Raw genomic sequence first — 13,478 nt, 5'->3', positions numbered from 1 at the left:
TTTGACACCTAATTAATAACATGTTAGTGAAAACAGAAGGAGTTTTTTCCTAGTAGATTCTAGGTACTTGTTTTTGTTATCTCCTTCTTTATAGGTCTGGGATTGCAGTAAGTGTTCGATAAAGTATTCTCCTTACTATAATTGCTTGTGTTTGGGATTATTTGTAGGGGATTGTCTGTCATTTTGCTTTAAACATTAGGTAAGTGTGTTTACATTTATACACTTTCTATTCCATTTAAACATTTTAAAAGTCAATTTTATTTAAACCATATTTCAATGGAGAGTATCTTATAACTTGAGCCTTTATTTTTATCTCTTGATATTTTTCATTGGCAGGCCAAATGGCTTTGTCTTGAATTATGGTATTTTAATATTGTGTGCACATATCACATATAGTATTTTATGTAATAAGTTTATTATATTTATGTAGCAAATATAAAATGCTGAATATATCACGTTTTCTTAAAAGATGAGAAAATAATTTTTATTTAAATAAAATTCAATTACATTTTCATATTGAGTTGAATGACAACACACTCTGTAATTTGTTAGAGATCAAATGTTTCTATCTATCTCTTAAGTTCCTATCTGTTTCCAGTACTAATTTTCATCCTTTTTCTTTGCAAAACTTGGCCATAGAGAATCAAACATTTTTTTTTCAATCCCTATCATCTGAAGTAGCCATTTTCTAGTATTCTGCTTGATTAACTGCATATCTTAAAAAACAAAAACAAACCAAAAAAAAGCATTTTTATTCATGTCTTTACTTCCTTCCGTATGGCGCTCTATCCTTGTTTTTTTTCACATTATATGATGAAAATGTGATATTTTGTAATATTTTAATTTTCTAATAGTCCCACCAAGTTTCCACCAAAAAGAACATGAAATATTTACATTATTTTCCCATAAGTAATACTAAGACTCAAAGATACAGGAGGGGGTTCAAATGGCTGAGCTTATACCAAGGGATAAATAGCTGAAGCCTAACTTCTTGTAATAAAGAATTATATTTATAAATGTAGATTGTGTCCTCTTAGAGTTCAGAAACCCATTCCTATAATAGCTATTATTTCTAGTAGACTACTTGTGAAAAAACAGGGATGAAAATTTTTCCAATGGAACATCAACATTGTTAAGCATAATTGGCTATAGCCTTGTATAGAGCAAAACAATAAAATAGTAATACTACTGAAATACAGTAAGCCCTTTGTAGTAGACACAGTTTTAAACACTTTACATATGCTAACTCATATAAATATTCCAAATGCCTTATGAATTTAGTATTATTATTATTCCTACATTACAGACAAGAAAACGAAAATACAGAAAATTTCAATGAATTGTCCATGATCATATAGCTGATAAAGTGATAGTGCAGGTATTCAAAATCATTATCTGAATCAAGAGTTTGTGCTCTTAATTATTAACCTATATGTTTCTCCGATATTCTAGGTCTTAGGCATATAAGAACATAACTACACAGACCCTGCTTTCAGTGGATTAATGCAGTAGAAATTCATGTTGGTTTATTCCACAAACAATTTTGGTTGCTTGCTCTGTGCCTGTCATTTTGTTCGCTGTATAGGATACAACTGAGAACAAGACAGTAATGTCCCTTGCTCTCGTTCTAGTGGGGTGACAGACAAAAAGAACACAAATAGCGAACAACATTCCAGGATTATGAAGGAAAGAAACAAAGGACAAATAAAATAATATATGAGCAAGTAGATGGCATTGAATTTGATGGGAGTAGATCAGTCAGAAACCCAAATAGTGTGCCAATTACAGGGTGAAGTCAAGGAGTTTTCATGAAAAGGGGGAGGGAAATAATTACCTGAAGAAATGAATTTCTATTTGGTAATTAGCTAAGTTATTCTTTAGTTATACATGACTTTTCATGTTTATGAATTCTAAAAATACATCCATAATTATCAGTCCTTGTAGTCAGGATGTCTGTCTTCCTATTAGACAGTTATTTGGAAGACAATGCTGCTCTGACCCAGCCCAAAAGGTATCTTGCCTGTCAAACATTCTAAAGGTTCAAGGAGCAAAACATGCAAGGCTTTTCCTCTGGGATGGTGGCTCTGATTCCATTTGAAATAGCTCTATTTATATTATTTTTCTCAATCTGAATCAGAAGCAAACAAAGTGATGTAGGAAAAAAAAAACTATCAGTAATGCTAGACAAGATATCTGAAGTAAGAAGGGAAGAATTGAGAGCAGGAAAGAAAAAAAGGAAGAGAAAGAGGAGGATGAGGAAGAAGAGGAAAAAAAGATGAAGGGGAAGGTGGAGGAGGAAGAGAAAAAATGCATATATTAATGGCTGGATAAAAGCTGTGCTACTGGTGAAGAAATCGATATTGTAGGTAATTTTGACTGAACTCAATTTAGAAGTTCCTTGTCCATTCTGAGATGGGACTTATAAAAGCCATAGAAGCTACCTATATGTGTTAGTCCAATTTTTACGCACCACATTTATTTTTTAACTAAACATTCACAATTCAAAAATGTACAGGACATATTTTTTTCTTGAAGTAACTAACTTATCACCAGGGGATAGCTCATAAACTGGATGTAATGCTGCATTTTTGTTAAGAACCCATGGAATACTTGTGTTGTTTTTAGATTTCCAAAGCTTTTATTTCTATGCCTCTCTCAGGACTGTTTTGAAGTAGTTTCTCATCTTTTCTTCTGCATTAAAACAAAACAAAACAAAACAAAAATACTTTTTATGACCCATTAAAAACAATAGAATGCAATAATGCATAATAAAACATGAATCATTAATAACTTAATAAGTTATCCTTTCAAGAGTTATTATTTACAAAAAAATGTATTTAAACAAAGAACACATGGGGATGGCCTTAAGCTAAGGGAACCCCTATCTAATAATGTACCTTGACAAACTTCAAAGCACACCTGGGTCTTAGTTTGGACAAGAAATTCCCAATTTCTCTCGTTTCATATTAAGAATGCATTGTCTAATCTATTTATATGTGAATTGCTCTTGAGAATGTTTTACATTGTATGAACTGATTGAGGAAAATGATAGGTTTAGTCCAGCCACCTGGAAATGGGAAGAAATACCTCTTTCTCAAGAATGATTTTGGCCTGAAGATTTACTTCATGTGTCTCTCACAGAGGAACTAATGTTGGGTTTCACATCACTTTCTCATTGTATTTCTTAAAGAAATGCTGTACATATTAGGACCCCTAGTCTTTCCCTGTAGGATGAAGTGTGATGTACCTGAGGATTTTAAAACCTTGGAATTCATGTTTTTCCTGGCAGCCCTTTTTATACCATTGGCACATTAATCTTGGTTGAGTCAGTGTTTTTTCTCATTACTCATGAAGGAATGGCACAACTATAATTACTATATGCTCATTTATTTCATTGCTTATATTTCTTTGCTTCCCTTAGTGGTGACACCTGATGGAGATATTTGTTGAGACATGTCTGACTCCATGTAATTTTCAGCTGAGTCTGGGGTTCAGGCTACAACTCAGATTTTTAACATTTTCAGATCTGTAAAAAAAGAAAACACAGTGAGATTAAATAAAAAAATTAAAAACGAATACACTGAGATCTCTGGGATTACCATGGAAGCTCCTGACACAGCATTCTCTCTCTCTCTCTCTCTCTCTCTCTCTCTCTCTCTCTCTCTCTCTCTCTCTGTCTCTGTCTCTGTCTCTTTGTCTCTGTCTCTCTCGTTAGCAACCATTCTTTCTTGGAAAGAATAGTCCTTTATTCTAAGATTATATTCTTCCTGCTATTTATTTTTATTTTAAGTGTTGCTCCTTTTATGAAGATCTGGTGATAGTGAATAATAAGACTTGATGTTGTTTTAATGTCTTACTTGGCAAAATAAAAGTTGGCAACTATAAAAAAAAAAAAAAATTGAATACACTGTCAGTTAAAAGCCTCAACTGTTTCAATCTGCTTCAATACTCTCTTAGGGAAAATTGTTCCTCTGTTTGGAGAAAATTAAGTAAATGGGCCTGTTTTGTTATGCAATGTGAAGCAAAAAGTCTGTTCTAGCATGGAAATATTTGAATGGGTTGGGTATCCTCTTGTTAGACAGGTGAGGGCTTGAAGTTAACTGATTCACATTCATGAAAGGTACCTTTATTTCAATACTTGAGGCAGTAGAAAAGGCAAATCCAGGTGCTCAAGAGTGATGCCGCTTTATAGATATATTTATTCATGGGAACCCACATCATTAGTAGCTACTTGGATTGGAATCCTTTTTCCCTTATATATCTAAAAAGTTATTTGTGTTACATAATAAAACTATTGATTTTGTTTTATTTATTCATTGCCTGCCATCTTACTGAATTCTTAACAGTTTTCAGTAGATTCTCAATGTTTTCTAGGTGTTTAGTGAGAAAAAAATATTTTTTTCCTGTAAAATGGCTTCTTGTTTAAATTTTTAGACAATAATGTAGATTTTTAATTTGTTTAAAATGCCATAAATTGACTGGTGAAAAAAATGTTGACCTCTTGAACAGTTTAAGGACTTAAGGACAAAGATTCAGGGCGAAGTGTACAGGTGAAAGCTATTGCTGGTTTAGATGTAATTAGGGGTTGACACTCGAGATATTTGGCAGCCTGTACTGAACCATCCCCAATCTGAATGGATTTTGTAATGTTCAGATCAGACCCTGGTCTGTACCCTCTACTGGTACATATTAGTCCTGGTATGTGATTTGTTAATTGCCTTAAATAACCTGAGGAAATAAAAATGAAAACCTGTATCTGAAAGGTAATTTTAGGTAATCATTTTATTTTATGTATTAAAGTGAAAAACAATGATGCTAAGTCTGTAAGCCAGAGGGATGGTAGTCTACCTTCAAATCTAATTGCAATACATTCACAAGTTGAATAGGGAGAAAAGGGAATATCATCCATGCAGTTGACCATTTGTAAAGCATTTTGGGTATGTAGAATTACCAAATTAGTCAGTAGAATTTAGCAGGTATTTTAATTTCCTACAGTATCTCTACTGACTGATAATTAAATCCTATCCAAATACATTAAAATGCCTTTAAATACTATGTGAGAGAGTTGCAGAGAAAGTCTCTTGAACCTAACAATAATCCTGTGGCTAGACTCAGAATAGAAATATCAGTATTTATCAAATTAGAACCTAAATTTTCCCCAAAGTTCTCACATTGTTTTATACATTTCCTTCAAGACAGCTCCAGGTTTACTTTAATAATTTGTATACCATACAACTCATGCATTTAAAGTACACAGTTCAGTGGTTTTTAGTTTATTCAGAGTTGTGTAACCATCAGCACCATAAATTTGAGAATATTTTCATGTTTTTAAATTATTCTATGGTACAAGTTTTTTTTATTAATTTATAAAACATTTACCTAATTAGTTTTTGTTTATAATAGTTAATGTATTGCAGTTCTTATGTGTTTTTTCTGGTCTTTTAATTTTCTTTTTGCTAATTAAAGTTTGTTGGGGTGACAATGGTTAGTAAAGTTACATAGGTTTCAAGTGTACAAAACTGTAATACATCATCTAATGTCACATTGTGTGTTTACCACCCAGAGTCAGTTCTCCTTCCATCACCATGTATTGGATCCCCTTTACCCTCATCTGTCACCCCCTTACCCCCATACCCTCTGGGAACCACTAAACTATTATCCCTGTCTATGAGTTTTTGTTTCTTTATTTGTTTGTCTTGTTTCTTTGTTGCTTTCAGTTTTATATCCCACATATCAGTGAAATCATATGGTTCTCAACTGTTTTCTTTCTGATTTATTTCGCTTAGCATAATAATCTCAAAATCCATCCATATTGTTATAAATGGCACTATTTCATCTTTTGTTATGGCAGAATAGTATTTCATTGTGGATATATACCACATCTTCTTCATGCAATCACCTATGGAAACACACTTTGGTTGTTTCCATGTGTTGGCCACCGTAAATAAAGCTGCAGTGAACATCAGAGCACCCATATCTTTACGGGTAAATGTTTTCAGATTTGTTTTGGTAAATACCCAGGAGAGGGATTGCTGGGTCATATGTTAATTCTAGTCTTAAATTTTTGAGGAACCTCCACACTGCCTTCCATAGCAGCTGCACCAGTCTGCATTCCCACCCACGGTGTAATTAGGGTTCCTTTTTCTCCACAGCCTCTCCAACACTTATTATTTGTCTTATTGGTGGTAGCCATTCTAACTGGTGTGAGGTGATATCTCATTATGGTTTTTATTTGCATTTCTCTGATGACTAGTGATGTTGAGCATCTTTTCATATGTCTATTGATCATCTGTATGTCTCTTTGGAGAAATCTTTTTTCAGGTCCTCTGCCCATTTTTTCATTGGATTGTTTGTCTTTTTATTGTTGAGTTGTGTAAGTTCCTAAATCTCTCAAGACAAAAAGTAGATTAAGAGTTGCCTGTGTTTAGATAGTATGGGGAGAAATAAGAGGCAATTGCAAATTGGTATGGGTATTTTTTATGGTTTGGAAGAATATTTGAGAATATTTTCATTATTCCCCCATCCCCCAAAAAATTCCCATACCAATTTACAATCGCTTCTTATTTTCTCCCATACCCTCTAAACATAGTAACTGTTAATGCACTTTTTGTCTTGAAAGATTTGCCTATTCTGAACATTTCATGTAAAGGAAATTACAGAATAAGGGGTCTTATCTGATTGGTTTCTTTCACTTAGTATAATAGTTTCAAGGTTCATCTATGTGTTAGCCTATTTTCAGTAGTGCATTTTTTTATTGCTGAATAATATTCCGTTATATAGATGTACCACCTTTTATTCATCCATTCATCATCGGTTGACATTTGGACTGTTTCTTTTTTTGGCTGTAGTGAATAAAACTGCAATGAACATGTGTGTACCTGTGCAAATATGTTTTCATTTCTCTTGGTTATAGACCTACCAATGGAATTCCTAGGTCACATGGCAATTATATGTATAACATTCTGAAAAAGTGCCAGAATGTTTTCCAAAGCATCTGTACCATTTTGCATTCCCACTGAAAATGTATGACGGTGCCAATTTCTCTACATCTTTGTCAAAACGTATTATATTTTTTGATTACAGTCATCATGTTGGATGTAAATTAGGATTTTGATTTGCATTTCTCTGATAGCTAATAATATTGAGAATTTTTCATAATTCTTATCAGCCATTTGTATACCTTCACTGAAGAAATATCTAATCAGATATTTTGCCTATTTTTCCACTGGGTTAGGTGTTACTTTATTGTTCAGTTGTAAGAGTTCTTTATATATTCTGGATATCAGTCCATTGCCACAAAATAATTTGGAAATGTTTCCTCCCATGACTGTGGGTTAGTGTTTCACTTTCTGGATGGTGTCTTTTGAAGCACAATGTTTGTTTTAATTTCTATGAAGTTAACTTACCCATTTTTCCTTTTGTCATTTGTGCTTTTGGTGTCATATCAAAGAAGGCAGTGCCTAACCCAGTATATGAAGATTTACTCCTATATTTTATTCTAAGAGTTTTATAGTTTACCTTCTACATTTAGGTATAAGATATATTGTGTGTGTGTGTGTGTGTGTGTGTGTGTGTGTTATGAGGAAAAATTCCAGCATTATTCTTTAGCATGTAGATATATAGTCGTTGCAAACCATTTGTTGAAAATATTATTTTCCCTATTGAATTTTTCAGGTACTATTGTCACAAATCAATTTACCCTAAACATAAGGGTTTATTTCTAGACTATCAGTTCTGTTCCATTGATCTATAGGTCTATCCTTATGATAGCACTACACAGTCTTGATTACTGTAATTTTGTACTAAGTTGAAAATCAAGAAGTGTGATTCATCTAAAGTTTCTTTTTCAATATTGTTTTGGGGATTTTCAGTCCCTTGCATTTCCACATGCATTTTAAGATCATTTTGTCAATTTCTGAAGAAACAAAAAATAAAAACCAGCTGAGATTTTGATAGTGACTACATCAAATCTATATCTCTATTTGGAAACTATTACTATCTTAACAATATTAAGTCTTCCAATTCATGAACATGGACTGTTTTTCGTTTGTAAGTCCTTCATTTTTAAAATGATGTTTTATGGTTTTCAATGTATAGTTTTAAGATGACAATTATTTTGCTAAAATTATTTCTAATTTTATTTTCCTGTCTTATACTTTCTATTTTCAAAATGCTATTATAAATGGAATTGGAATGATCTTCTGAATTTTATTTTTGAATTGTTCATTGCTACTATGTAGCAATACATTGAATAATTTTGTTTGTTGCTCTGTACTCTGAAACCTGGTACAGGTTTTATAATTCTAATAGATTTCTAGTGAATTACTTGAGAATATATATATATATTATATATCATATATATATATATCATCTGCAAATAGATAGTTGTATTTATTTCCCAATCTGGATGATTTTTTTCCCCCTCCAATTACTCTGACTGATCTTCAATACAGAATAGAAGGGCAAGTAAACAAGTGAACTAGACAATCCTTGTCTTGTTTCTGGTCTTACAAGAACAAGCTCTCATTTATTCACTGCTAAGTGCAAGGATCGGACAAATAAGTTTGCGAACACATCTGAGAAAATGTGTTACTTACTTCATTGCTGAATATCACTACCATCTCCTTCCAAGTACTTCCCTTGGGAAGGTATGCACTAATGCCAGCACCTAATTCACCCTTCAAAGCAATTTTGGAACTCTTTTTCTGGAATTTCCATCAGAGCTGCCGTTGTAATATCCTTGATGTCCTGCATGTCATCTAAATGTCTGCCTGTCAATAGTTCCTTTATCTTTGGGTAAAGAAAGAAGTCACTGGGGGCCAGATCAGGTGAGTAGGGAGGGTGTTCCAATGCAGTTTTTTTGTTTACTTGCTAAAAACGCCCTCACAGACAGTGTTGCGTATTGTTGTGATGCAAGAGCCATGAATTGTTGGTGAATAGTTCAGGTGGCCTAACTTTTTCACGCAGCTTTTTCATAACTTCCAAAATAGTAAACTTGGTTAACTGTCCAGTTAGTATAGATTCCTAATGAATAATCCCTCTGATACCAAAAAAGGTTTGCAACATCTGCAATAAGTTCACGAACTTAATTGTCATACCTCATATCATAGAAGCCTTGTGTTTTTCATAGATTCATTTTATCAGTTTGGAGTTATTAGCTTGTATTCCTAATTTATTATTTTTTTATTGTGAAAGTATATTGGATTTTATCAAATAAACCTGTAACTCAACCATGTAAAGTATAGCCTCATTACAATGAGGGAGACTGAACACCAGAAGAGCTGTAGATTAGCTAACCGAAGGAAGGAAGGAAGGAAGGAAGGAAGGAAGGAAGGAAGGAAGGAAGGAAGGAAGGAAGGAAGGAAGGAAGGAAGGAAGGAAGGAAGGAAGGAAGGAAGGAAGGAAGGAAGGAAGGAAGGAAGGAAGGAAGGAAGGAAGGAAGGAAGGAAGGAAGGAAGGAAATTATTAGAGAGATTTCAGGGAAGGGGAGAGTTTAGGCAAAATTTAAATACTGTTGTGTTAGGCTTAATATACAGCCATGTATATTCTGTGTAGAGTTCAACATCAGGTCTAGATTGTGAACTGGACCCAGTATCCTGTTTCCATAAGAACTATAAAGTTAAAATTAAGACATATGTGGAATGTGGGGTCCAGAAACTTATTTTTCTAAATTCTGTACCAATCTTCAAACAGCAAACTTTCTGATATACCTTGGCTTTAGAAAAGAAGCCAGTGAATAAGACATTACGACACTTTCTAGAAGGGTGGCGATTATGATGCTTTATATTTGTAACATGTTCTTGCGATAAATGTTATTTCCTGTTAACTTTGCAACAGGATTTATCTGTGAGTGTTATTCCAGCTGGACGAATGTCAATGTGCTGTACATGTGCCTGCCTCCTTCCCTTTACTGCCTTTCTCATTTTCTAAGTTCTTGCCCTGCCTTTATAACATGGTACAGGCAGGAAGTAGGTATTGTCCTTTCTTCAGTGGTGATGAAATGAAGGTGTGTTTGCTATGAAGTCCTCTGAGTGACTGTCAGAGTAGTGGTAGGTTTCACTGTGCCAGGCTGCTAGGATCAATTCTTCTACTCATTGCTGTGGAAACCAGAGTCCAGGAAATAAGGTTTAGTCATAGTTCTGAGTTATTTGCCTGCCTTGTATTTATTGATGAGCTGACCTCCTCTTTTTTACTTCTATAAAAGCCCATCAGGACCGCATCCATGCTAAGCCAAACCCAATTACCTGACCAAATGGAGTTGAGAGGAAAGGGGATCTTTTATTTGAATACATATATATATATATATATATATATATATATATATATATATATAATCAAAATTTGCTAGGGTGGAAAGTATAGAGCTGCTGAATTAGCACTATTATAGCTATTTTCTTAATTATGCCTATTCTACATCCTTGAGTTCCAAGGATGTCTAACTCTGTATTGATTTACTCTTATTCAGTATTTCAGGACTGGTTGACTAGATAGATAGGCATTTTACTTTAACTTTCAATCCACATGATTATCTGGCTGGACCAGTAATTCAAAGTTCTTATGCTACCTGCTTAACTGTTTCAGGAACTTTAATGTTCACACGCACGTGTACATACACATATATACACACACTCACACTCATACTCACACACATACACATGCCACATGACCCCACATGTATTAAATCATCATAATCATATACATAAATATCTTATGTTTTCTCAACTAAGTTATTTTTCATCTTTTTAAAATTTGATCTAGGTCTTTAATTGGCTATTTGTTAATGATAGATACAATTTTATAGGGAATTAAATATCTTTTTGAGAAATAAATATATTTCTGAAATATTTTAAAATGTCACACCAGATTATGATTAAGTATACTGTCAGATTATCATCTATTACAAAAATAAAAGAGATGATACCTAGACAGTGAGATGTATTATGTGCTCTAGTAACCCTGGAACTATATCAGCCACACAAAAAAAGCAACGGCTTCATCTCAATGATTATACCAACTTGTTTCTTCCTGATTTGTACGGAAAAGTGGCCATGAAGAATGTCTGTCAAAGTCAGCTGAAAGGGAAGAAGAGTGAGGATGGATTAATGATTCTGATTTGTGTGGATTTTTTCAAAGCTATGCCATTTCTCATTCTATCTGAATTATGAAGGAGTATAATGCTGCTCATATTACTAGTAAAGTTCATTTCTGAAATGATTTGATGGTGTAAAAAGATACTATAGAATGGATGATTTATTAATTAATGACTGAAACACCTTTGACCATTATCAACCTCTTTACCTCAAATCAGAACACCACATGATTCATACAAAAACAGATTAACAGGGTTTATTATTATTGTGTTTTATGAATTTTCTTCCATCATCTTTGACTTAGGTTTCCAGACTAATCACCCACATTAATTTCTTGTAAATTGTTTTGTTGGCTGTGTGAAATGAAGCACTCATGGTAAATTACTGGTTATACAATTCACCCAGAGTCAGACAAGTTGAAACTAATGAATCATCTGTTTGGTTCCAGGTTGTGTAGATTGAGAATAGTGATAGGTGCTATAAACCCGTCTTTAAATAGTGGTACTAAATTACATTGGCTTTTGGAAGGAGATTAATCTGCATTAAAAAAGCTTCCTTTAAAACAATCAGTGCTGTGACCTGATTTTAGTTTCCTTCTTAGGAAAAGTGGAACAATAAAACAAAATTCACCAACTAGATTTACACATAAAGTGATATATGCAAAGCAATTAACACGATTTCTAGCAGAAAGACAGTGCTCAAGCATAGGTAGCTATTAATTTTTTATTAGTGGATTTTTTTTCTTGTGTGTAGATAAAAAAGACAAGTGACAAAAATTTAAGCACATTAAATATATCTAGTTGTAATGGATTTGATATTGTTTTTCATTCCTACTAAATCCTATTGACCACCAAACTAAATATCCATTTTAAAGGTGAACATAACCCTTTTCATCTCCCTATTTTCAGAAAAGATGAATAATTCCTTTCACATTCCTTGAGAGAAACACAATATAAAGGTTCTGCCTATTAAAGTGTTAATTTATTAGTAGAACTTCAAAGTTATACGTATTTTTTCTTAAAGATGATAAGAGTAACAACTGAGGAAAACTGACAATATGAAAGAAAAACTATAATAATTTGTTCATACTTAAAAATGTACACAAATACCTCTATGAAAAATAAAACTGCTACCCTATGTTATCCTAGAGATTGGGGTCATAATTTTAAGAAATAATTACTCTTGTTTTTCACATTGTCACTTTTATGTATTAGAATCTGTGTACTATCATGTGTCTTTTTCTAAAACGTTTAAAGCATGCCTTAGTTGGCAATTAATTTGTTTTTGTATGACATTTGAATGGAATCAAAGAGAACTTTCTGCCTTAATTTATTAAAACATTCTCTAACACTGTTCGATAGCTGCAAGTGTGCAGTTGGCATTTGGCTTTTTGATATTATATTAGTTTGTTGTTCTTTGTTTGTTTTTATTGGGGAATATTGGGGAACAGTCTGTTTCTCCAGGGCTCATCAGCTCCAAGTCAAGTCGTTGTCCTTCAATCTGGTAGTGGAGGGCGCAGCTCAGCTCCAAGTCCAGTCGCGTTTTCAATCTTTAGTTGCAGGGGGCACCGCCCACCATCCCATGGTGGGAAATTGAACCGGCAACCTTGTTGTTGAGAGCTCGTGCTCTAACCAACTGAGCCATCTGGCCACCCCTATTGTAGCTTTTTCATATGTTTGCTTCTCCGTGACCTCTCCAGATATAATATTAAGAGAAAACTCATTATGATACTACATAAATAGTATCTCTGACACAGGATTTTCAAAAATATATCTAAATTGTTGCACACTGGATACTTTTTAAAAACTAATTATTAAGATATGAAAATAAAAGAGAGTCACCGTTTTCCTAAATAAAAGCCAATTATTTAATTCATTTTTTTAATGAGGAGATTCACTCGTTAATGATACTTTTTTGCAAAATCTGTTCCCTTGAGCAGTTCACAGCTGAGTTTGACTGTGTGTAATCAGGTAGCAATTACAGGCCTCACAATTACTATATTTCTATTTGAAGACTTTGTAAAATCAGTAATAAAATAACAAAGAGCTATACATATATATTTTAAATGATTTTTTTCTGTCCAGGAGACAAATATTTGTGGATAAAAGTGTAAATGTATTCTTTGTTTTCCCCATCAGATGTGGGCTCAGTCGAAGGACTTGCTTATCACAGAGCCTGGGATACACTGTACTGGACCAGCTCCACTACATCTTCCATCACCAGACACACTGTGGACCAGACCCGGCCTGGAGCGTTTGACAGGGAAGCTGTCATAACCATGTCAGAGGATGACCATCCACATGTTCTAGCCCTGGATGAATGCCAAAAGTAAAAGAGAAAACAGTTCATTTTTATTTCTTCATTAGAATCGTAGATCAAAGACTCTGA

The 13,478-nt window shown here is 33.5% G+C and overlaps 1 protein-coding gene across 4 annotated transcripts in view; it reads left to right on the top strand.

Moving 5' to 3' along the window:
• Positions 1 to 13,478, top strand: part of LRP1B (LDL receptor related protein 1B) — a 1,805,568-nt gene that overhangs the window by 1,454,460 nt on the left and 337,630 nt on the right. For all 4 annotated transcript variants that reach the window (XR_012497488.2, XM_074335779.2, XM_074335774.2 and 1 more), the window contains exon 42: positions 13,229 to 13,418. Coding sequence is in view for 3 of the 4 variants with exons in the window: in XM_074335779.2 (XP_074191880.2) it covers positions 13,229 to 13,418 (190 nt within the window). In the remaining variant the exon portion in view is untranslated. The remainder of the gene's footprint in view (positions 1 to 13,228; positions 13,419 to 13,478) is intronic.

Source organism: Rhinolophus sinicus, chromosome 17 (genome assembly GCF_057876585.1).
Source record: "Rhinolophus sinicus isolate RSI-liver-muscle chromosome 17, RSI-T2T, whole genome shotgun sequence".
NCBI classification, from domain to species: Eukaryota; Metazoa; Chordata; class Mammalia; order Chiroptera; family Rhinolophidae; genus Rhinolophus; species Rhinolophus sinicus.
Note: the sequence above shows the minus strand (reverse complement) of the source record. Positions and strands in the feature narration are given on the sequence as shown.